The 25,682-nt window shown below is 43.1% G+C and overlaps 1 protein-coding gene across 1 annotated transcript; it reads left to right on the top strand.

Moving 5' to 3' along the window:
- Window positions 1-1,664: 1,664 nt before the first annotated feature.
- TEX36 (testis expressed 36) lies at window positions 1,665-25,067 on the top strand. The gene is given in 7 exon segments (XM_089898334.1): window positions 1,665-1,811; window positions 6,504-6,532; window positions 7,631-7,781; window positions 9,042-9,122; window positions 16,507-16,607; window positions 23,498-23,537; window positions 23,539-25,067. Coding segments are annotated over 7 exon segments (696 nt in total). The 5' UTR covers window positions 1,665-1,760; the 3' UTR covers window positions 23,782-25,067.
- Window positions 25,068-25,682: the final 615 nt, after the last annotated feature.

The raw sequence follows: 25,682 nt of genomic DNA, 5'->3' as shown, positions 1-25,682 counted from the left end.
CTTCCCCTCCATTTGTGCAGAGCTCCCTGGCCTGACATCTGCAGGGGAGGGAGGGCCACCCCACCGGAGAGCACATGATGGCAGTCATTTGACCCCTGGCCTGCCAGAGCTCACAGTGAGGAGGGATCATGGCTAAGAGGCCCAGTTTCACGCAGATTAAAGAAAGGGAGTTAAAAGCAATCCTAGAAAATTCACTGCCCAGTAATTTAATGTGGTCAGGGAAGTGCAGTGAAACGAATCCTGTTTGATGCTGGCATTGAAATCGGCCTCAGTACATCTGGGTTCTAGTTTGGACTTTGCTACAAATTAGCTGTGTGACTATGGGTGCGTCCCTCCACCTCTCTGAGACTCCCTTTCCTCATCTGTAAGTGGAGATGGTTACTAACACCTGCTCAGTTTCAGTCTGTGTTCCACCTCAGGCATCTCATCCAGGAACACAGCTCTCTGGGCCGTCGGTGCTGGCCAGAGGAGAGGTCCCATATCACTAACACGGCAACTCTTGTTAGGACACCCTCGTCGATGATTAGGGGAAGAGGGTCTTGAGGACACAATTTCTTAGCAAAAAACAGAGAGTTGGACAGATTCTCCCATTGATGTTTACTCTTATTTTCACATGGAGTAGCCAAGAGAATTGTCAAGACACAGAATTTAAAAAAGGAAGGAAGGGGCTTCCCTGGTGGCGCAGTGGTTGAGAGTCCGCCTGCCGATGCAGGGGACACGGGTTCGTACCCCGGCCCGGGAAGATCCCACATGCCGCGGAGCGGCTGGGCCTGTGAGCCATGGCCACTGAGCCTGCGCGTCCGGAGCCTGTGCTCCGCAACGGGAGAGGCCACAACAGTGAGAGGCCCGCGTACCGCAAAAATAAAAAAGGAAGGAAGGAAAGAAATGAAGGGAGGGAGGGAGGGAGGGAGGGAGGGGAAAGAAAAGCAGAAATCACGTAACTGAGTAGAAGTGAGGTAGGACTTGAGTGTCCGGGCCCCAAGAGGAAGGTCAGCTCTCAGGAGCCACTTCTGCAGCTTGGGGGACGCCAGGTGGCCCTCGAAAGGCTTGCGAGCCCTGGAGCTGTCCCGTGACCCGGCGCCCCCTCCACTGGGTACGTGGCTCTGTTTCCTCATTTGTAAACCCCAAAGGTTCATGGAGAAAAGGTAAAACACGTGAGAGTGCTCAGCACAGCACCCAGTATTTACTAACTACTCATGATTGCTGCTTCCTCATGGCCTCAGCAGTGTGCAGTAGGGGAGTCACAGTGGGTGAGCTGGGACGTGCTGGCAGCCAGGAAAGGAGCACGTGGGGAGGCCTGAGTCCTGGCTGGTGTAGACAAGGCAGAGTCAACTCACTTCTCTGAAAACTAAGAGGTTGGAATAGATGGTTACCGTGAGGATATTCAACTCAGAAGTCATCAGAGGATTTGGAGGGTACAGAGTTCGCCATTATCTCAAGACTGTCTGGTCCACACCTGTGTGACCTGTGTGTATGGCTTTCTCACCTGGGACCTGGAGGCTTACACACTGGGGAGCGGCAGCTGCAAGTGACCCGAGGCAGGAGCCCTTGAGGGGCTTGGAACACCCGCACTCCTCCCCCATTGTGATGGGTGGGCTCTGATGCTATGACAACAGGGACCACTCCTGGACTTCCCCTCCTGGTAGAGGCTGAGAATTAAAGGTCAGGAGCAAGGAGGAGTGGCTTCCCAGGTATAGAACTCATGAGGCGATGGAGGGATAAGAGAGCCAACCTCAGCCCCCTTCAGCTTCCTGCAGAAAATGGCCAAAGGGAGACGCTTCAACCCACCTTTAGACAAGGATGGAAGATGGGTAAGAAGGATGATGCCCTCTCTCATCTTTCTCAGGCCATGTGGGTGTGGTCAGGACACTTCTGCTACTTACCATAGTATGACGTCTGACAAATCACTTCACCCAGCCTCAGTTCCTTCATCTGTGAAATGGGAATCTCATAGTATCCTTGGGAGGATCAAATGAAATTAATCTGAGTGTAAAGCGCTCAGCAGGCTGGCAACTTGTGACTGTTCACTAAGCAGTAACTGGTGTGCGCTCTGCGTTTTCTCTTTTCTATAACATCTATCTTCTGACACACTATATAATTTATTATATAAACCCCATGAGGCTGGTTATCTTCGTCTTTTCTTTTCCCCACTGGTTGTATCACAGAAAATAGCGGTACTAGCCTCTTCTAGGGCAGTAATACATAGAAATTTTTTTTTAATTTGTTTGTTTAAAAGGAAAAAGAAAAATGGAAAACATCTTGGAAAATTTGGGCCTGAAGGCTTTAAAAACCCTAAGCAACTTAGTCTTTCTAAATCTCGGTCTCTTTGTCTGTTAAATGGGAGCATAATAGACTAAGGTTAGAGGCCATGGTGGGGATTAATGAGATAATTCATACAAAGGTGCTTAGTATAATGCAATGGAAACATAGTAACCACTCAATACTTGCTATTATATAGATAATATATAACATATGTAGATATGTAATATATATATGTATATATGTCCACCATGCAGAACCCACGGGTACTGAAGGGCAACTAAGGGACCTGAGCATCCTTGGATTTTGATACCCACAAGGTGGGATGGGGGGAACCAATCCCCCACAGATTCCAAGGGATATATATTTATACTGATATTCTTTCTTGTATACCCTGCTCCATTTCACAGATTTAAAGTAATGAATGGAAAATATTCACAATAAAGTAGTAAAGTATATAAAAATAAGAATTCAGAACCAGTTTAAATATAATTTAAGAGGCTGAGACTGGGAAAATATGTCATATAGACATGCAGGCCATATGGCCTAAACAGTAGCTATTTGGATATAACATTTGACTCTGAGTTTCATGGCAGCCAAAGTAAAATGGGAAATAACGTGAACTACATACACTAATTGGTTAGGAAGAGACAACGTAAGCTTCTCAGACTAAATAGCTTGGCCTCTTTTTATCACCTACAGTATCAGTTAGGGCTGTGTTTGACTGAATATTATAAAAAGCTGACTACGGTGCCTTATCCAGACAGGGGTCTGTGTTTCTCTAGTAACAATCAGTCCAGAGGGAGGCAGTTCAGGGCTGGTACAGATGCCCTAGGGCATTGTCAAAGGCCCAGGTTCTTTTCAGCCTCCTGTCCTGTTATCCTTAGTGCAGTGTGTCAACTCAGGCAGGTAAATCAACGGATTTACCGGAAAGAGGAAAGTCAACGGATAAATAGATGGAAGGCAGCTGTCAGCTAAGTTTGCCCCATTTTCTAGGGGAAACAATCTCTTTCCCACGAGCCCCACCCACAGACTTCTGCTTTCATTTCAACTGGTCACATGGCCAATTTAGCTGCAAGGGAGTTTGGGGGGGTATTTTTTAACCAACCACGTCGCCACCCCAAACAAAGTCAGGGTTCTGTTATAAGGCAGAAATAGAGAAAGAACTTTGCATCTCCTATTGGTGTCCCAGGAATGTACCTGGGCCCAGTTTAAGTGGGGAGCCTTTGGTGTGGGTCCTTTCTGCCGCCGGCTCCTAAGAGCATAAAAAGAATAGTGCTGACGTGAAGTTTCCCAAAGTAAATTTTGGGAATTAAAGGAATTGTTGGCTTTGCATCAGCAGCAGCCCATTTGGGAGACGAATTGCCACACTGGAGGTGACAGTCATTTCGCGGTTGACCCTGCTGGTGGTAATCTGGCTGTTACTAGGTAGAAAAGGCTCTCTGCACACACTTTCACCTTCCTATTTAATATTTCAGTCATTGAGTGATTGAATGCAGCAAAAATTTCACTGCCAACTAGTTAAAAAGCTGTATTTCACGGTTACAATATCTAACAGAAGGGTTTATTTCACAGCTATCATGTTATAGCCATTAAGTATATATTTTAAAAGAGTGAAATTAAAATGCTAGAGCCATTTTTTTTTTTTTTACAGTGATTTAGTCCACAGACTTGCAGAATACAAATGAACTCAAGTCAGTTGTCATTTAGCTGGTGACAGGGATCCTTCGTGATGTAGAAAATCTCTCCACCTTGGCCTGATTTTTCATAACTTGGAAAATCAGATTGGAGGAGGGGAAAAGGGAAAGGTTCTGAGTCTGGAGGCCCTCCGTATTATTTATATTTACTTAAAAATTGTTTAAAAGCATTAAAAATATATAATGAATTAGAAAAATATATATGAATTAGAAATGTGTAGGTTGCTTTTGAAAAATTTCTGGGGTATATTGTTAAGTGAGAAAAGCAAGGTGTAAAATAGTGTGTATCATATGGTCCAATTTTTATAAAGCAGTGTAAGTCCCTTTTGTAGGTACGGGTGTTTGTAAAGGATCGTACGAGAGCTATCGTCATTACTATTGTTATCACTGTTATCTGGGGTGTTGGTGGGGGTGACAAGAAGGGGAAGGAAACAGAAACCAAAAGTTACCATTAAATTATAAAAAGGCATTTATTGCAAATCAAAACCACAATGAGGGATCACCTCCCACCAGTCAGAATGGGCATCGTCAGAAAATCTACAAACAACAAATGCTGGAGAGGGTGTGGAGAAAAGGGAACCCTCCTGCACTGTTGGTGGGAATGTAAATTGGTGCAGCCACTATGGAGGTTCCTTAAAAACCTAAAAATAGAACTACCGTATGACCCAGCAATCCCACTACTGGGCATATACCCTGAGAAAACCATAATTCAAAAAGGCATATGCACCCCAATGTTCATTGCAGCACCATTTACAATAGCCAGGACATGGAAGCAACCCAAACGTCCATCGAAAGATGAATGGATAAAGAAGATGTGGCACATACATACAATGGAATATTACTCAGCCGTAAAAAGAAACGAAATTGGGTCATTTGTAGAGACGTGGATGGACCTAGAGACTGTCATACAGAGTGAAGTAAGTCAGAAAGAGAGAAACAAATATATATTAACGCATATATGTGGAATCTAGAAAAATGGTACAGATGGACCGGTTGGCAGGGCCGAAGTTGAGACACAGATGTAGAGAACAAACATATGGACACCAAGGAAGGAAAGCAGGGTGGGTGGGGGTGGGGGGATGAATTGGGATTGACATATACACACTAATACGTATAAAATAGGTAACTAATAAGAACCTGCTGTATAAAAAATAGATAAAATTCAAATAAAAAAGTAAAACAGAGATCAGAAAAATAAATAAAAAGGTCACATTTATAATTTTATAAATTTATAATTTTTGAAGCCACATTTATAATACAATCCTATATGTGCAAATTATGCATATATATGGGTGTACAGTTGCACAAGGATGCATGACGAAGTTGGTCACCAAAGAGTTAGGGGGAGGACTTCCCTGGTGGCGCAGTGGTTAAGAATCCGCCTGCCAATGCAGGGGACACGGGTTTGAGCCCTGGCCCAGGAAGATCCCACATGCCGTGGAGCAACTAAGCCCATGCACCACAACTACTGAGCCTGCACTCTAGAGCCCATGTGCCACAGCTACTGAGCCCGCGTGCTACAACTGCTGAAGCCTGCGTGCCTGGAGCCTGTGCTCTGCAACAAGGGAAGCCACCGTAATGAGAAGCCCGCGCACTGCAAGGAAGATCCAACACAGCTAAAAAAAAGAAAAAAAAAGAGTTAAGGGAAAAGAGTGATGGGATTTCAGGGGAATTCTACTTCCTTCCTTATGTTTTTCTTTATTGTTTGAACTTTTAAAAACCATAAGCATGTATTATAACTCTGATCAGAAACAAATACAATTATTTTCGTTGGGAAAACGAGGCAGTTAATAGATGCACTTCATTAAGAAACATATAAACGATGGCAAAAAAGTCTTCTTCCTTCCCTGGTGCCCTCCTCCGAGGTAACCCTGTCGCTTGGCCATGGAAGAGCCCGTCCACATGATGGTGTGTTGATTTGTGTGGCTGTCTCCTTGCCCTTGATCCCTGTTCCTACTCTGCTCACCCCACAGGCAGCTATTCACACGTGTATAATGGGAGTTCTTTTACTGAGATGGGTTCTTGTAAATTATGTATTGTCGTTTTGTGAGCATGGATTATTTATTTACATAAATGGTGTTGGGTTACAGATCTCATTTTGTTTCTTCTTTCCACTCAGCACTGAGTTTACAAGATCTCTCTGAGGCTATGTGTCATCTGGACAATTGGTTCTCCTTTGCTCTGCCAACAATGCCCCACCAAGTATACCACATAGATGACATAATCTCTCTACCTTTTGACATAAATAGTAGCATACTAAACACACTCCTGTGCAGAAATTAAACAAAAGCCATACTTAGATGTGCAGTTATATCATGACTTGAGAAGGAATGGGAGAGAGGGGCAGTGTTAGCTAATGTCATTATAATCCCAAAGAGAAGGAAGGACTGGCTTTGGGTGTGACAATGGGTTTGGTGACAAGGGAGGGGACAGCTGTGAGCAAAACTAGAACCTGCCAACAGCTATTGAACACTTGCTGGGTGCGTGCATTTTCTCCCTTAATCACATCTACCTTATCAAATAAGTATTGTTATTTCCATTTTACAGATAAAGAAACTGGGGCCTGGAAAAATTAAGTCTCTTGCGGAAGGCTGACCTCATGGGAGAGAGAGCTGGGATTGGTCTCAGGGCGTTTGAATCTACTGTTTGTGACCCACCACGTTATGCTTCCTCCCTTTACAGGAATTTTCACTAAGAGGGTCTTGCCTTCTGTTTGTATTGTAGTTTCCATTCATATTCCTCTCCTTGAGATCCCTGCTTCAAAGTCCACTTTGTTGGGGTGGCTTTTAAGAGGCACTGTTTATATAAAATTGGGGTGAGCTACAGTGGCTGTCAAGTACCACTCGCATCCCTCTTCAGGGGGAATTCGGGAATGGACTACTTGCACAGCTGCTGAAAGTGTGGCCTGGGAGGTCCACCCCTAGATATTCCTTGGCTGAAAAGAGCTGCTGCCCCAAGGTCACTTCCTGGGTCCCCACCACCCTCTTCTACCCAGTGACTGATTGACAAAGGCTCACAAGGGCCCAGTCCCCTCACTCCATCAGGCTGACTCTGAGAAGGCATCCATGTCTAGAGCTCCCTGTGGGCTTGGTCCAGGCCTTTGTTGGGACTCTGCCTCCCTAGGCCCAGTCCTGCTTTCTTCCCTTCTGTTCATAGAGAGATGCTAAAGCCCACCCCCAGCCATCCAAATAATCTTCCCACCCTCTACCATTCTCCATTCTCCATGGAGACTCAACGTGACCCTTCTCTCCTCCCCTTCCCCGTGTCCTGAGGTCCACTTCATACCTGCAGGAGGTAGGCTGACCCCTGTGAACATGGGCTGAATCCTTGGCCCCAAGTGCAGAGAGCTCCCTTACCACAAGGAAGATCTCAAATAATGCATTCTGTCTCCTCAGAGCACATCAACTCCCTCGCACGGGGCCACGCCCTCCTCACCAGGCCTCGGAAACATTTCCAGGCTCCGAGCGGCAGGGTGGCCCCTGTAACTTGAAACAACCGCAGTGGTGGCCTCGGGCCATGACAATATTTTTTGTCTTGGAAAGAATACTTGAAAATTACAAAAATTATGCCATTTCCATCGCATGCCAGAAGCACCCAAATTGCATTTTAATCCCTTTACAGAGGAAGCCCTGATACTTGGCTTAGAGATTCAGATGTGTCTGGTTTTAATCAAGGCGTGTGCTGTTTTTCCAGTTCCCTCACATTGGACTAATGCAAAAGACACCAGAATCCATCACACGTACCATGTTAAAAGAGTCCAATAGTCCACGTTTATCTCGGCAAGTGGAGGAGAAGTTACCGCCGATCTACAAAGTGCGGGAGAAGGTGAGTCCTGAGAGCCGGCCATGTGCCCCCCTGGCTCTTCAAGGGGGTGGCACCGCTGGCACCAGACAACTCTTTCTCAGAGGGAACTGCTCACTTGCCCTCCCTGGACCCCTAAATTCTGGTAGCATCCTACCTCATACACTGGTCAGTACGATACCTCAGATAGTCTTTAAAAGGAAATACCTCTGGTCCAGACAATAAAGTTAGGCTCCTCTATGGACAGAGTTCTTTTCTTTTCTTTGTGAAGATTTTTTTTGGATGTAGACCATTTTTAAAGTCTTTATTGAATTTGTTACAATATTGCTTCTGTTTTATGTTTTCGGGGTTTTTTGGCCGTGAGCCATGTGGGGTCTTAGCTCTCTGACCAGGGACTGAACTTGTACCCCCTGCATTGGAAGGCGAAGTCTTAACCACTGGACCGCCAGGGACATCCCTATGGACAGAGTTCTCAACATGCACGTTCTTCCTTGCTGGCCAGTTCATGAGCAACTTTAGGGGCATGAAGTGGCCGGAGGGAGAAACAGGGTTAACTTCACATTTAGCCGCCCTGGACCAGAGAGCTCTGGTCTACTAGAATCCATATTGGGCAGAAGAAGAAGATGGCCTCAAAATTCTTTTCCAGCTTTCAATTCCATGCCTACAGACTTTCCCTTCCTTGCCTCTCAATAAAATGTTTTAAAGAGAATTTTTTATGATTTTCAGCAATCTGGCAAAATAAGGTTGAGGTTCAAAGCCTTGAGCTGTTGCACACACCCAAGACCTCACCCTGTGCTGTGTGCACCATCGCTGTCGATGAATTTAATTCTTCTTTTTTAAAATAAATGTATTTATTTTGTTTATTTTTGGCTGCTTTGTGTCTTCGTTGCTGCGCGAGGGCTTTCTCTAGCTGTGGCGAGCGGGGCTACTCTTCGATGTGGTGCACGGGTTTCTCATTGCAGTGGCTTCTCTTGCTGCAGAGCACGGGCTCTAGGCACACGGGCTTCAATAGCTGTGGCGCGTGGGCTCAGTAGTTGTGGCGCATGGGCTTAGTTGCTCTGAGGCGTGTGGGATCTTCCCGGACCAGGGCTTGAACCTGTGTCCCCTGCATTGGCAGGTGGATTCTTAAGCACTGCACCACCAGGGAAGCCCTGATGGGTTTAATTCTTACTTAGAGGTCACTTTGCCTCCTCCATCTTCCTTCCATGCCCCTGTAGGTGTGTTCTGGAAGCATACTGGGGTTCTGATGTGTGCCTTTTTATCTCTTCCCTTGCTCTTTTCCAGCAAGCAGTGAATAACAACTTCCCCTTCTCTGTACACGACAATCGTCACAGCTCTCAGAACTCTGGATTCTACCTCGACTCTGTGAGTGTTTCTCTCCAAGTTGCTAATAAAATGAGAAGCGACATTAGGGTTTTTGATTTTCTGAGACGTGTTGAAGATAGAGGACTGACCTCAAAATTGGAACAAGATTAAAGCCTCATAACAGGTTACCAGGGGGGGAAAAAGCATAAAATTCTCAGAGTCCCACATAGCTTTCAAAATCTGCACCAGCCTTCCTTCCGCCTAGGTTTCTGTGAATTTCATGCTCATCAAGGTGCTTTCCCATCAGCTGTCTCATTTGTGAGATTTCTTGTGAAGATCTGTCATGGGAAGGACGGATTGCCTGTGTGTGTCTCTGGATGGCAGAGCCAGGATCCGTGAGGAGTCAAAGGAATGGATGGGGAGCTTACATGATATAAAGAAGGACTTCCTAGTAACTGCAGTTGTCTTTTCTCTGGAGGTGGTGTTTCCCCATCACTGAAGAAAATAAAGTCTGATAGCACTGGTTAGTGGTGGTTAACAAAGCACTGGGCAACGAAAAGAGATTGCGAGCGCATATGTAATTTAAAATTTTCTAATGGGAGGAAGCCTGTGATCAGAGACCCAAAGGTGCTGCTTTCTTCATTGGGAATCCTCTGGGATAGGAAAGAATCTTTGGATCTCTCGGTGTAAGAACCATCCCACTGAGTGCTGGAGATGCAGCCTGGGGTGGGTATGCTGAGGAGCCACCTGGGTGCAGAGAACCTACTTGGGGTCCCAGGGAGTCCAGGCTGTGGTCTCTCCGGTTCTGCCCTCCATGTCTCTAGAAGTCCAGTCCTCTTGGTGGGAGTGGAAGGCTCTGAGAACCAGGATGTTGTGAGTGTCAATTTATAGCCTTCAACAGGTTGATAAAGGATGTTTCTTGTAAGGGTGGTCATACTGTGCATTTAGAGATAGGATGTCATGAAGGTGGTTTTACTAAAGACATCCGAACTGTGTGACCCTGAATATTTTTCTCCTAACCTTCTTGTGATTCTTCTCCAGGGCCTGGGACGTAAGAAGATCTCCTCAGAAAAAAGGCAACACATTTCAAGAAATTTCAATCTTTGGGCATGTGACTATGTTCCATCTTGTCTTGATGGCTTTTCAAATAACCAAATATCATACGTCTGTCAGGAAGCTGTGGTGGTCCCAATTTTCAGACGCTTTCCAAGACATTATAATGAGTTATGGAACACTTTTAAATTTATTCCCCAGCAAAGCTATACAGAGTATTTGAAAAAGAATCCAAAAGTAAGGTTCGTGATTAACAAAAAGGCCGGTTCTCCACTGGAGCCCTAACCCTTCCAGAAGATTCCTGATGAGTTTTGCAATATTGTTATTTCATCACACATTCTAAAAGTATGTATTTTCTGATCCAGCACTGAGGTTTGACGTAAGATTTGTTTAGGATTAGAGAATATAGACTGTATGTGCCTCAATGCTGAGGTGAAGTTTTCTTGCAGTGATAACATAAAGAAACATAAAGTCCTTATATAGGGAAACCAGAAAGGCAACAGGTAATGTTGCCACTCCCCCACCTTTAAAGTATTTTTATGGTTTTAATAAGGTTGAAAAATATTCAGGTCCTTATAAAATAAAGATACGTGATGACATACACATTTTAAATGAATGTGTTTTAAACAAAAATGTGCTTAAATTTTGAAATTGCCACATTAACTTTTGGGAGAGGTTTTAAATTACATAATTAATATAGGCTTACATTTTTATCTTGAAATTTCAAACAAACAGAGAAAGCAGGAGTTCCCTTTGATTTCACCACATCTCTAATCCTTGTCCTGTCCCCAGAAGTAAGCTAACCATTTTTTTAAAAATTTATTTATTTTTGGCTGTGTTGGGTCTTCGTTGCTGCACGCAGACTTTCTCCTAGTTGTGGCGAGTGGGGGCTACTCTTCCTTCCAATGCACGGGCTTCTCACTGTGGTGGCTTCTCTTGTTGCGGAGCACGGGCTCTAGGCATGCAGGTTTCAATAGTTGTGGCACGCAGGCCCAGTAGTTGTGGCGCACGGGCTTAGCTGCTCCGTGGCATGTGGGATCCTCCCGGACCAGGGCTCGAACCCGTGTCCCCTGCATTGGCAGGCAGATTCTTAACCACCGTGCCACCAGGGAAGTCCCTAACCATTTGTTTTTATTCAGTGCTTTTACCATCACATGCATGTGCATAACTATTAATACATTGAAATTTTGAACATAAACTGTGTTACACAGTACATATGTTCTTGAAGTACATAACTGATCTTGAAGTCCTTGCAGTGTCAGTATGAATAAACTACTGCACTGTATCCCCTAATACGGATGCACCGTGTTTTAAAAAACTATCTTACTAATGAGCCTTTGAATTGCGTCTAATTTTTGACTGTCAGACGCGGTGCTACCTGAACATGCTTTATCGGGCTCTTTGGGTGCATGTTTAAATGTGCTCTGGAGTCATCTCTGAAAGTTACCTTCTTAGTGCCAAGTTGGCCCATAGGCACAGAGTATTAATAAACACCGCCAAACCACCTTCAAAACAGACTGGAACAATTAAACTTCCATCTACAGTATCTGTGAGTTTCTGTTTCTCTCCCCCCTCAAATTATCTTTTAGATATTTCAGGATATTTAAGGACAAAAAAATGGTATCTTGTTATTTTCTTATTTTGCATTTCTCTGATTATTAGTGAAGTTGGCCATCTTTTCCCACTCAGGGGCCATTTATATTGCCTTTTTTTTTTTTTTTTTTTTTGCGGTACGCAGGCCTCTCACTGTTGTAGCCTCTCCCGTTGCGGAGCACAGGCTCCGGACGTGCAGGCTCAGTGGCCATGGCTCATGGGCCTAGCCACTCTGTGGCATGTGGGATCTTCCCGGACCGGGACACGAACCCGTGTCCCCTGCATCGGCAGGTGGACTCTCAACCACTGCGCCACCAGGGAAGCCCTATATTGCCCTTTAAATGAGCAGTGTCACCATCATTCTATATCAAAATTTTCTTGTTTCTATTTAAATATTTTTCTTATAGATGAATTTTAGAATAAGTTTGTCAAGTAAATCCACTGGCAATTTGATAGGAACTTCCCTGAATTTAGATATTAACTTATAGGAGAATCGACATCTTTATACCGTGGTGTATCTCCCCATTTATTCAAATCTTATTTTATGTTCTTTGGTAAAGCTTTATAACTCTTTTTACATAAGTATGGTATGTTTCTTTTCTGTGTTTATTCCTGTATATTTTGAAATGTGGCTATCTTGAATGCGTGTGTGTGTGTGTGTGTGTGTGTGTGTGTGTGTGTTTAAGTTACACTTTTAGGTTGGTTTTATCTGATGCATAAAAAAGCTACTGATTTCTGTATGTGAATCTTATATTTATTTGACTACCTGGATAAACTTCTTACAATACATAAAAATATTCTAATAAAATTTAAAAGTTTGAATAATTTTTCAGTTGATTCTTTTGGATTTTCTATGTGGATAATTATACCATTTGTGAAAGTGATAATTTTGATCATTTCTAGCATTTATACCTCCCCATCATCTTATTGCACCAGGTACAATTTGAATATTAGCACAAATAGTACATATCCTTATTTTATGTCTGAATTTAATGGGACTGATTCTAATGTGTCACTCTGATGTCTGACTGTTGTTGTGGGTTTGAGATAGATAACCTTTATCTAATTGAGAATATTCTCTTATATTCATAGTTACTTGGGTTTTTTTCCCCCTAAGATATATATTTTTAAGTATATGTACATGGGAAAATTTCAAAGAAAATAAAAATAAACAGTGAAAAATAATTTCCCTCACATCCCTGACTTCCAGTCCCCATTTTCTCTCCTAGCACCAGTTCTGTCACCTTTTTTTTTAAGTTATTATTTTTCTAAATTGAAGTATAGTTGATTTACAGTGTTGTGTTAGTTTCTGGTGTACAGCAAAGTGATTCAGTCATATGTAAATTTATATGTATATTCTTTTTCATATTCTTTTCTATTATAGTTTATTACAAGATATTGAATATATTTCCCTGTGCTATACAGTAGGACCTTGTCATTTAGCTTTTTATATATGGTAGTTTGTATCTGCTAATCCTAAACTCCTAATTTATCCCTCCCTCACTTTGATAACCATAAGTTTGTTTTCCATGTCTATGTTTCTGTTTTGTAAATAAGTTCATTTGTATCATTTTTTTAGATTCCACATATTAGTGATATTATATGGTATTTGTCTTTCTCTGTCTCGCTTACTTCACTTAGTATGATAATCTCTAGGTCCATCTGTGTTGCTGCAAATGACATTATTTCATTCTTTTTTATGTTGAGTAATATTCCATTGTATATATGAACCACATCTTCTTTATCCATTCATCTGCCTGTTGACATTTTTTTATGTGCATCCTTCTCTAGGTAGGCTCTGCATGGATTCTCTCTGTCTCTGTCTCTGTCTCTCTCTCACACACACACCCTTAACAAACACCAATTGTTCCATGCCACTGTTGCTTTCTGCCACAGCACTACCAGCTACACTTTTGAATATGTCATTCCATATCAGTGCTTATAAATCTACTTCTTTTTCAAAAACATGACTGCCTGGTATTTCATTTCATGGATATGTCATAGTCCCTAGAATCTTCTGATGGCCATTTAGGCAGTTTTCAGTCTCTTCCTACTATAAACAATCTGGAATAAACACATTTATAGGTAAACATTTGTATTCATCTATGAGTATTTCTATACGTTAAACTCATAAAAATAAACTTGTTCAACTAAAGAGCATGTGGATTTTTAATTTTAATTCAAAGTTTCTAAAAGAGGCCATGCTTCAGCTTACAATTTCACTAACAAAATGAGATAGATGCGTTACAAGTGTTTTCTGTAGTTTGTTGTTGTTTGTTCCTCTTTGTTGATATACGTACCTATACATACATATACATATCTATTTTATGTTAATAGAGTTTATTTCTTAGAACACTTTTAGGTTTATAAAAAATTGAACAGAAAGCAGACGGTTCCCATATACCCACTCTCCCCACATTCTCACTGCCCACAGTTTCTCCTGTTATTAACATCTTGCAGTGGTGTGGTGTACACCATATTTTAGCCCAGCATATATTATAATGTAGTAAAATGTATGAGTCTCCTATTTAATGGCTTCTGGATATCATGTCTTACTTAGGACTCCCTTTTTTTGAGATTATTAAATAATTTGAAGAGTTTTGTTGTAGTTCTTATTGTTCATGTAACAGGTGACATTATAGCAAATGGTATTTTGGCATTTATTGAGATGATCACATAAATTTTCTATATTAATCTGTTAATGTAATAACATATATTAATGGATTTTCTAATGTTGAGCCTTTTTAGCATTCTTAAGACAAACTCTAGTTGCTTACGATGTAATGTTCTTTTGATAAATTCAGGACTTCATATGCAAATATTTTATTTAGGATTTTAACATGTATTTTTACTATGCTCTGACACTGCTTATATAAATTGCAAATGTCCATAGAATTTGCCATTGCCATGAAGTGTCTTGGACCTGTCGTTGTTTACAGGTGCGGATCTTTTTTTTTTTAATTTATTTTATTTTATTTATTTTATTTTTGGCTGTGTCGGGTCTTCCTTGCTGCACGTGGGCTTTCTCTAGTTGCAGCAAACAGGGGCTACTCTTCGTTGTGGTGCACGGGCTTCTCATTGCACTGGCTTCTCTTGTTGTGGAGCGCGGGCTCTAGGCGCATGGGCTTCAGTAGTTGTGGCATGCGGGCTCCATAGTTGTGGCATGCGGTCTCTAGAGTGCAGGCTCAGTAGTTGTGGTGCACAGGCTTAGTTGCTCCGCGGCATGTGGCATCTTCCTGGACCAGGGCTCGAACCCACATCCCCTGCCTTGGCAGGTGGATTCTTAACCACTGCGCCACCAGGGAAGCCCCAGGTGTGGATCTTTGAAAATATTTTCAAAATACTTCATGGAGACTGGTCTGTATGGTGTTTCTATTTCATTTTTCCCTAATTTTGGACATTTTTAGTTTTTGAGAAAGTCATCTTAATGCTTTAAAGTTACATCCTGTCCTTTGACATGCTGAATGTTGCTCACATATCTTTGCTCTGTTCACCAAAACTACATTTTTGTTGCTGCTGTTCGCTTTTGATCTTGATAATTTATGCTTTCATGTTTACTAATTCTGTTCTTGGGCTTACTTTGATTTTTTTCTAACTTCTCAAGGTGAAAGCATAACTCAGTTCTTTGCAGACTTTCCTGTTTTCTTGTAAATGCAGGTAAGGCTATTTCTTTCAAATGCCACTGTGTAGCTATAGCATGGGCCTCTCATGATTGTTTAAGTAGCTTGTAATTGCTTTCTTTTTTAATCCAAGAATTATTAAGCAGTGTGTTTTCTAATTTATTTTTTCTTGTTACTTTTCATTGCCCATATTTTATTAGTTGATTAATTTTTGCATTGTGGTCACTGATTAAGACCTGTATGATTTCTGCTTACTGAAAAATTTTAAATGTTCTTGTGGCTTAACACATGGTCAATTTTTGTAACTGTTCTACATGTATTTGAAAAGAATGTGCAATCTTCCATTTTAAAACCTTTTTTATTTGAAATAATTATAGATTCATAGAAAATTGTAAAAAAAAAATAGTATAGAGACATTCTGTGTCTCTTTCACCCACTTTTCCCTGATGATAACATCTGGCATAAGTATAGTAAATGGCTGTATTAATTTTCTATTGCTGTGCAGCAAATTACCATAAACTTAGTGGCTTAAAACAACACCCATTTACTAGTTCCCTGTTCTGTAGATCAGAAGTCTGGGCACTTGTGGCTGGGTTCTCTGCTCAGTCTCACAAGCTAAAACCAAGGGTTGACTGTACTGCACTTTCACCTGTGCTCCAGGGTCCTAATTCAACCTACGTGGTTGTGGCAGAATTCAGTTCCTTGTGGTTGTAGGACTGAGATCCCTGCTCACTTGCTAGCTATCAGCCAGTGGTCATTCTTAGCTCCTAGAAGTTGCTGCTTTCCTTGCTACGTGGCCTCCTCCAGCTCCAAAGCCAGTGATGGAGTTCAAATCCCTCTCACATTTTGTGACCTCTCTCACCAGGAAGCGTCCAGTCTGTTTTTAAGGGATCACATGACTAGATCTGACCCACCCAGGATAATCTCCGTATGTTTTTTTGTTTGTTTGCTTATTAACAATAAACATTTATTTCTCACAATTCTGGGGGTCGGGAAGTCCAAGATCACGGCGGGGCAGGTTCAGTGTTTGATGACTGTTTGTGCTCTCTGTAACCTCACGTGGCAGAAATGCAAACTCCATGCCTTAAGGTCAATGGACTTGGGGCCTTAATTATATATGGAAAATCCCTTTTTCTATATAACTTAAGTATGGGAATTATATTGCATTATATTCACAGGTTCTGCCCACACTCACAGCCAGGGGATTACACAAAAATGAGGGTCAACAGGGTCATCTTAGAATCCTACCTACCACACATCTCACAACCAGGAGATTGATGTTGGTACAATCCATAGACCTTATTCAAATTTTACCAGCTTTACATGCGTGTGCGTGTGTGTGTGTGTGTGTGTGTGTTTATATTTGTATGTGTGTAGCCTCCTTTTCTGGCTACAAAATTATATATAGATTATACTTAGCTTGTTGATTGGCTAATCAAGTCTAACATTTACATGGGTGGGATATTTCACTTTTAGGATCCTCGGGTTTTTATTTTTAATTTTATGATTTTGAGGGCGGTTTTTTTGTTATAGAAAATTTTCTTCAATTATTTCTTTATTTTCTTACTTCCGTTTTCTCCTTTTTATTCTAGAGTGCTCCTTAGACGGATATTGAAATATCTGGATCTCTCTTCCTTGACTCTCCAGTATTCCTTTTTATTTTCTATCTGCTTGTCTATTTGCACTGAATTCTGGAAGAGCCTCTAAACTTTGTCTTCCAGTTTACTAATTGGCTCTTCAGTGACCCATTCTGCTGTTTAGCCAGTGTACTAAGATTGTCCTATAACCAAACAACAGTTTAATCTTCAAGGTCTCTATTTGGCTCTTACTTATGGATGCAATGTTTACTTCTGTCTGATAATAATTTTACTTATTCTAATATCTTATTTTTCTCCATTTTGTTGCCTCGGGTATTGCTATGTCTGTTTGCCTTTCTAGTGTGGTGCAAACATTTAGTGATTTTTGGTTTTATGTGAACAGTGTGTATGTTCTTCCCACACTGTTGGCTTGAGGATGGGTGAGAGAGAGGACACACTGCCTGGGGTGTGGCCACCAGCTCTGCTTCTGGGAGAGGGTTCCCAGTTCATCTATTGCCCTCTTCCTAGCGCACTGCCCTGACCCCCAGCCCAGGTAACCATGCACTCTCAATCCTTTTGCTTTGGCACAGACTCAGATCCAACTCACTGCTTGGTACAGAGAATGTGATGAGGACCAACTCTGACAGATAATCTCTATAAGTAATCACACCAAGTGCCCTGGATGCTGCCTCTTCCCAAATCCACTACCACCACACTAGTACCCTTGGAGCAGTTACCAAGTCTGGAGCATCCCTGACGTGCACACTTCACTCCTCCCTTCCATCTCATAGAAAATCAAGATCACTCCTCATAAATAGAAAGTAACCTAAAAGTAAATGCAGTGAGGGAAAAAAAAAACCTAATCCAAAGTGATTGAATTCCACCCAAACATCATTGCTTCCTCAAAACTTCTTGTCTGAGGCCTGCCCATGGATTTTTGAAAAGAGATGTTAGTAAGTGTTAAGAGGCTTAGACACGCCATCAGCAAACCCAGGGCTTTCTCCCCAGCTCAAACAGAAGGTTTAGAATGGAATAGAAAAAGAAAAAAATTTCTTAATATGTAAGCCAATATTATTGAATGCTGCATCAGTCAGCCACCTAAAAGTGTCTCCTACACTTCAGGAAAGGGTTGGGAATGGATGTCCTCAAAGTTGCCTTCTGACACTGAAAGACTAGGTCTCTGTCCATACCGGTCATGTCCCTCCCCTTGAGGGTGCTCACTGCTCTCAGTTACATTTCAGGGCACCCGCATCCTTGTGGCATACAGGTGACACGTGCAAGGCAGGCTCAGTGGATGTTAATCACAATTTGCAGGGAGTAATTTTTAAACCCTTAAACGTTGGTTTCTTTTCTGTAATATATGATTTCACATCTGGACAATCGAGTGGATAACAATTTTTTACCCTGAAAACTACATAATGTTTAGCAAACCAAATATTTTAGACTCTTTGTGTTGACTTTGAAGTTACAGTGGTGACTTCCCATCTAAGAAGGAGGGCTGGGCTCACCTCGGCACCACCTCTGGTAGAATTCACTGTGGAAGAACTTCCAATCTTAGGAGAAAAATAGAAATGAGACAGTGGAATCATAGTCAACCCTGTCACAGCCTTTACAAAGTGTTTTTGTATTCACTAAATAAAAATTTTTAAATGACACACTAAAATAAAGAGACTACCCAGCGATGCATTATACATCTTAAATCATGGGCGTTTCCATTTACTGTTCCTTTTTTGAGGAAAAGTGTGGGTGATCCCTGTTGTCCCCAGTTTCAGAGAGATGCTTTGCTTTTGTTTTGGTTTGGTTTAATAGAATGCCAGATTCTATTCGCAGGCAGATTTTATGATACCTGAGCCGCTTCTGATGTCCAGCGCTGCTTCTTGGATCCCTGATCCAGATGGTCGAAATAACTGAATGCTTGAAAATTTGGGGGGAGTTGCACTGTACCTGACTCTCAAGTCCACATCCCCACACACAGGGTTATATGACGTTAGCTCTGTCTGGGGTAAGTTCTCTGCTGGTCACAGTCTGACTCCCTGACATTCAGGACTGCTGTTCTTCACCAGGTACATTTCTTTCTATTTCCTTTTCTTTTCCCAAGGTCTCCTCACAAACCTTCACTGACTGAACCCCTGTCTTGGCTCACCTTTCTCTGCTCAAATACCAACAATCTCCAACAAGAGTGACTCCAAATTCAACATACTGGAGATGAAATTTAAGAAATTACCAAAAAGGTATATAGAACCAAGTCTGCGATTATGTGAAGCAGGGAAGTGAGGATGGGGTAGATCAGTCTCTACTCTTTGGGATCAAAGAGTAGATTTACTATCTCTAGAAACACAAGTTAGATAATTTGCCCTTAGAACTAGTCTTTTTCCACTTAATTGTTTTCTACATAAAAAAATAAATGACACCGTCCAATGACCTCACAGGTCTCGGTCCAGTGAACCAAGAACAAAAGGATACAGCACTTTAAGGAAGAGGTTGGTCTTAGGGGCTCCGGGGTTGATGCCCCAAATACAATAACCCACTTTGCAAAAATAAGTCTTTAATAGCTTGGCAAAATGTCAGAGAATGGACTTGAGGACACAGGGAAGGGGAAGGGGAAGCTGGGGTGAAGCGAGAGAGAGGCATGGACATATATACACTACCAAATGTAAAATAGATAGCTAGTGGGAAGCAGCCGCATAGCACTGGGAGATCAGCTCCGTGCTTTGTGACCACCTAGAGAGGTGGGATAGGGAGGGTGGGAGGGAGGCTCAAGAGGGAGGGGATATGGGGATATATGTTTATGTATAGGGGATTCACTTTGTTATACAGCAGAAAGTAACACACCATTGTAAAGCAATTATACTCCAATAAAGATGTTCAAAGAAAAGAAAGGAAGAAACTTGGCAAAATGTCAATGACTTGCCTCGTTGGTTCTTTGTTTTAGTGTGTTTTTTAAACAGAGGAATAAACAGCCAGTTAAAGAAACCCCAACTTACTAAGCAGTTACATGCAGGTGTTTATAGATTTCTTCTGTTTTAATGAATGAGACTTGGCCTTGTGCCATCCTAGAAATGACTTAGACACTAAAAGAATGGCTGATGGCTTAGCAATAACATTTTGGAGTGATGCTGCCTTGTATCCATTCTAGACCCAAACCAGGAAGCTTCAGTTAATTACTGTGCGTGTTTTAGGCATGTGCATAACTATTTTTCTTTCTAGTCTATACTTGCAAAAATCAGATCTAAAGACCCTTAGGCACGATGGTTTAAAGAGCAGAGTGATGATTTCCTGTATGAGACCAACTCTTAAACTCTGTTTTTAGGCAGAGAAGCACACTCTCATTTGGTCTGTTTTGACTTTTATGACTAATTTTAAAGATTGCTCTGTGCCCTCTCTTTGTTTTGCATATTTTGTGGCTGTCTTTGGCCACGGCCATCTCTGTTCTGATGGCTCCACACTTGAGTCAGATGTGGTGGCTGTGTTTCCCCTTCCACGGCTGATACGACAACCATTGTGTGAACAATTTCCTCTCTTCAGGTTAGTGGTCAATTGTAACTCCGGTCAAAGCTCAGGACACATCACTGCTGGCCCATGGGTCAAGGGGAACAGACATTTCACTCAATTCAACATTTTTTTTTTTTTTTACCTACAGAATTGGTACCATATTGAGGCCTCTGAGGGGGGAGATAGGTGTGGGGGAGGAAGAGTTTGAAATGATAAGCTAAGTATAGGTTTCCCATATGTTCCGCTGAGTTCAGGGAAGAATCCATGCTGTTATGGTAACACCCTAAGAACCATAAAACAAGCAAGAAGAATAAATTTCCTCATCTGAGCTCTTTGCTGCCACCCACAATCCTTGGTCCTAGTGTGGTGTCTTGAGCCAGCGATGGGGGAAGACCCCCTTCAGCTCGGCTCTGGGCTTTGGGATTTGACAGCACTGCTCAATCCTTGCTTTTCTCTGGGTGAAACGAGGCTGGCACTTCCCAAACACACAGGGTACTTTTTGTGGGAATCCTGGTGCCGCGCGGACTCGGAAGGGCTGTGTAAGTGTGAAATGCTGTACATTGCCTTTATAAGTACCTATCAAAACAAATGAAAACATCTCATTTAACACACAGTATTTAAGTAAACACATTACGGCTACACCAAAATAATCCTCCCAAATATTAAACAACAAATCAACCCCCTGTCAGAGCCTGACTCACTGAATAAATGGAATGAATAAAATTGTAACTCATGCGTTTGACTACGGCTCTATGAAATTGTTGAATCTGTTAGGTGTAGCGTGTGATTTCTGCACACAGTTACCAAAATAACTTCAAATGCTTTATTCTCTCTCCCAATTGAAATCAAACAGATCTGCAAGTTCCCAAATCGGGTAATACAGGCACAGGAGCGCAAATCACATTTTCTTCTCTTCTACCCCTCCTCCTGCCCAAATAGGAGCTAGCACCAGAATGTTCAGACGCAAGGACCATTATTTCCACGCCACCTGAGCACCGGTCGGGCTGCATCATTTGCAGTGGACCATCCTAGTTCCCAGAAGAACAACTCCGCCCATTACCCATGTGCCATCCAGTTGTTCACAGGGTTATAAGTGACCATAGCGGAATACAGCCTTCTCTGCCCGAGAACACATTGCTATCTCTTCCTTAGGCCTGAAAGAGAAACGCTGCACCTGTCTTAAATATTCTCCCGCTGTTTATAACCTTCGTCTAAGCTTCTGTGACTGTTACCAGCCGTGAGTGGTATACCCAATCCTTCTCCAACAAATGTCATTGCGGTTCCAAAAGAGGATGGGAAACTCTCAACATAATCCCACGGGAGAAATCTTATTGTTCCTCCAAAGCATATTTTGTATCGAAACCAATGCCTAATATCTGTGACATTCTAGAGCTTTAAAGAAAGGATTTGGCTCTGCTGGTGCACAGCCGTCTGAGACTCCAGCATCTTCAGTCAATCAGAATAGTTCTGGTTAAAGCACATATGTTGGCCAACAGAATCAGGGCTGATTTCCAGCTCATTCCTAATATGGCCCTGCCCCCACCCCTGCCCCAAACACTCTCTCAATTGCCCCACTCCTTTTGGGCCACGTTCTCATGGGTACCATTGTGAATACATGTTAAGACATGCCCGAACACCCCATGTATTTACTTATCGTTCAATGACTATTTTTCAAGCCCCTGCTTTGGGCGTTGGACTACAAGGGTGAGCAGCAACAGACTCATCCTTGCTCAAAATGTATGCAATCTAGACTATCTGTCAGAGGACAAAATGCTGCAACCCCCTTGCAACAGCCAAGATTTCAAGCTAAGAATGCCAATTAAATGTCGATCAGGTGATAATAATGCTTTGAAAGGTCATAATTATAATTTTATTAAGCTGTGATCAGGGAGATAAGATAAATGTCATAGAAATGTGTTTAATATTGGTTACATATTACATTATAGAAAAATTATGAATTTGTGTATCTTGTGTACATTCAAATTTGGATATGTTTAAGGGCAAAAGCCGAGTCTATTTTTTTTTTAATCTACTGGATGAGGACTTGATTTTAATTCTTTCTCTGCTAATTAAAGGAGAATTAGAGGGACTCCCTTGGTGATGCAGTGGTTAAGACTCTGTGCTCTCAATGCAGGGGGTCTGGGTTCGATCCCTGGTCAGGGAACTAGATCCCACATGCATGCTGCAACTAAGAGCTCGCATGCCACAACTAAGGAGCCCATGGCTGCAACTAAGGAGACCAAGTGCTGCAACTAAAGAGCCTGCAAGTCACAACTAAGACCCGGTGCAACCAAATAAATAATGAAATAAATAAAATAATCATAATCATAAAAATTTTTAAAAAGGAGAGTTAGAAAAACAAACTACTAAAGCACTAAACACATTTTGATTACTTATGGATATAAGCAGTTATTTGCGTTTCATTCCTTTGCTTACTGAAAGCATAATGATAGGTGAAATTAAGAGTTAATAGTGTAATAGTGAGGGTTTATTTGGCAGATGGAATGAGGTCTGCTGTTTTCCCACCTTGTAGTCGGGAATGTGAAGTTACAGTGTTTGCTCTTGGGTAAAGTCATGCAGCATTTAGCCCCTGTTCAAATAAATCGAGCTATTCAGGAATGGAAAAAGGCTCCAGCTGGGGGAGAAGGTGATGAGTGTGGTTGCAGCTGGGCTCCATTTAACGTGCCTGGGGGAGCCAGGGAGAGCCCTCCAGCAGACAGCGGGGCAGGGAGGGTCCGCTCAGGATGGGGACCGGATATGAGGGAGGAGATGGGATGATGGCTTGATGGAGGAAGGCTCAGCAGAAGGAATTTTTTTGGCTTAGAACAGCACAAATTTATTATCTTACAGTTTTGGAGGTCAGAGTCCAAAATGGGTCTCAAGAGGAAAAAATCAAGGTGGAGGCAGGGCTGTACTCCTTCCTGGAGGCCCTAGGGGAGAACCTATCTCCTTTCCCTTTCCAGCTTCTGGAACCTTGGTTTGTGGCCTCTTCCTCCTACCTCAAGGCCAGCAGTGCTGGTCTGAGTCTTTCCCACACGACCATCTCTCTGGTTCTGTATTCAGATTCCCCCTCCCCCACCCCCCCATTTTTCTTTTTTAGGATTTTTTTAAACATAGTGAAGAGTGGCGCTTACAGACCAAGGCAAAGCAGAGAGTAGAAGTGGACACACTAGGCTGCCTAAGGATGAAGGTGGAGTAGCTGAGGCTGGTGCATATTGGGTGGGGTGTGGTCCCGGAAGGGGGACCCGCTTCTCGGTGAGGGGCACATGGCGTGAGTGGGTGGGGGGAGGAGATGAGAGAAACCTTCAGAGGAAGAGGGAGGACTTGAGTCTCTCCGGAGTGACTGCTTCCTCATACGGAGGTGGAGGGTGGGTCTTCATCTGAGAAGAAGGTGCCTCAGGTGGGACCTTGGAGAAGGTGGGCGGGGCCCCCAGCTGGAGGAGGCCCCGGAGCTGGGAGGTGGTCTGGATTTAGAGAGGGTCCGTGATCCTGCTTTGGGGTTTCCTAACAGGGTTCAGCAGATCTGGAGTGAGACGGGAGAAAATGATGGGAGGGGACTGAAAATCACTCCTGAAGGCAAAAGTGAGGAGATGGAACCACGAGAAGGCCGGGGGCAAGCTTCCTGAGGCTGGCCGCCCAGTTAGTCGCCTGGGGAGGCTTCGGCAGCGCCAGGGTTGTGGTCCCACCCAGATCAGTTAAGTCAGGTGTCTGGGGTGGGAGCCAGCTTTGGTATATTTTAAAAGCTCCCCAGGTGATTCCAGGGCCAGTCAGAGCTGAGAACTGCTGGTGGGACACAAGGAAATGCACAGTCAACACACCAGAACTTTTGGAGAAGCTAGAAGGGGACTGAGGATGCCATGGAAGATGGGAGGAAATGAGAGGAACTCACCTGAGCACGCACAGGAGTGAGTGGTGGGCATGTGTACACACGCGTGTGTGTGCACACAAGCAGTGGTATGATGGTGGCTCAGCACGTAGAGGAGATTTATAGAACTGGAGCGCAGGATTGAGAAAAGTGTATTTGTGAGTGTATTTGGATCTTTTAGAAAGATATCAAAACTGAATCTCATTTGAGTATTCATTTAACAAATCACCTTTATAAAATATTTGAGCAAACATGAGGAGTAAATATTTGAGTGTCCTAGAAGTTCAGGCTGCCCATCACTAAGGAGAGAGATTTAAAGAGTCCTGGAAACTGGGGTCCAGTCTGTGCTGCAAAGGAACTCCCAGCTCCGAAACTCATTCATGACTCAGAGAAGGAGCGTTGGCTGGTGTGCAAGGAAAACAGGAGGAAATGTGAGAAAGTAGGCGGGGTGCTGGGGCATGAGATGACACCAGGACATGATGAGGTTCTCAGGCCTGGATGATGGCAACATTTGGGGACAGAAGAAGACCATGCACTTCCCCCTCTCTGCTGTACCCCCAGACCCCAAGACACCACACCCGCCCAGCATACAGGCATTATTGAAAGGGACTACCGAAAGCGCATCCAGAATGTCTTTGCAGTGGACAGTTATGAAGGCTGGTCTTTGCTTACTGGGTTAGCGCAGCTTCGGTACACAGTTCGGTTATTTATTATCTTTGTGGAATCCGGCAAGTTACTCCTGAGTATAGTTTTCACATTCTTATATTGGGGCTACTTATAAAACTCACCTCCTAGGATTAAGGATTACATGAGAGGATGCATGCAAAGTGTTTTTCACAGTGTCAGGCGCAGGGTGAGAGTTCTACGGGTAGGCCCTCTGGCTACCTGGGAGGTTCCAATGGCCAGTCGGTGAGGCTGGCAGGGTGACCCTTCTGGGTCCCTTCTGGATGCATGGAGCTGTGGGGCGGTGCCCACTTGTTATCAAGACTCTTTGCCATTAAATCTTCACAAAATCGGGTCCCTAGTTAAATTCTCTTGCACCAAGAGTGGATTGCATTAGTTCCTAGAGAACTGAGGAACACTGGGTAGGTGTTGGGTCTTATGTGGTCTTGACCCCTCATCCTGCCTTGCTAAGGGAAGACCTGGCCATTCCACCCTGACCCCCAGCTGGAGGTAACGTTTCTCTTTTCTCCTCTGAGCTCCCTCACAGCCCTGAGCTTACTGCTTTGGTAAGTATCTGCTTCATCTTCCTCCTAGGCTGCAGGGCCTTAGGGACAGGCCCGCATCCATCCCTTTCACCTTTACCTTGTCACAGCACTTAGTTCTCTGTCTGACCTTCACCACCGATTTATTGCACTAATGAACGAGGGAGTGTTTCAAAACACCAACCACTAAACCAAGTATATGCAGATCTGGGCAT

This window comes from Delphinapterus leucas, chromosome 16, assembly GCF_059928025.1.
Source record: "Delphinapterus leucas isolate spDelLeu-1000000601 "Yukka" chromosome 16, BTC_Dleu_Yukka2, whole genome shotgun sequence".
Classification (NCBI taxonomy): domain Eukaryota; kingdom Metazoa; phylum Chordata; class Mammalia; order Artiodactyla; family Monodontidae; genus Delphinapterus; species Delphinapterus leucas.
This window is presented reverse-complemented; position numbering and strand designations above follow the sequence as displayed.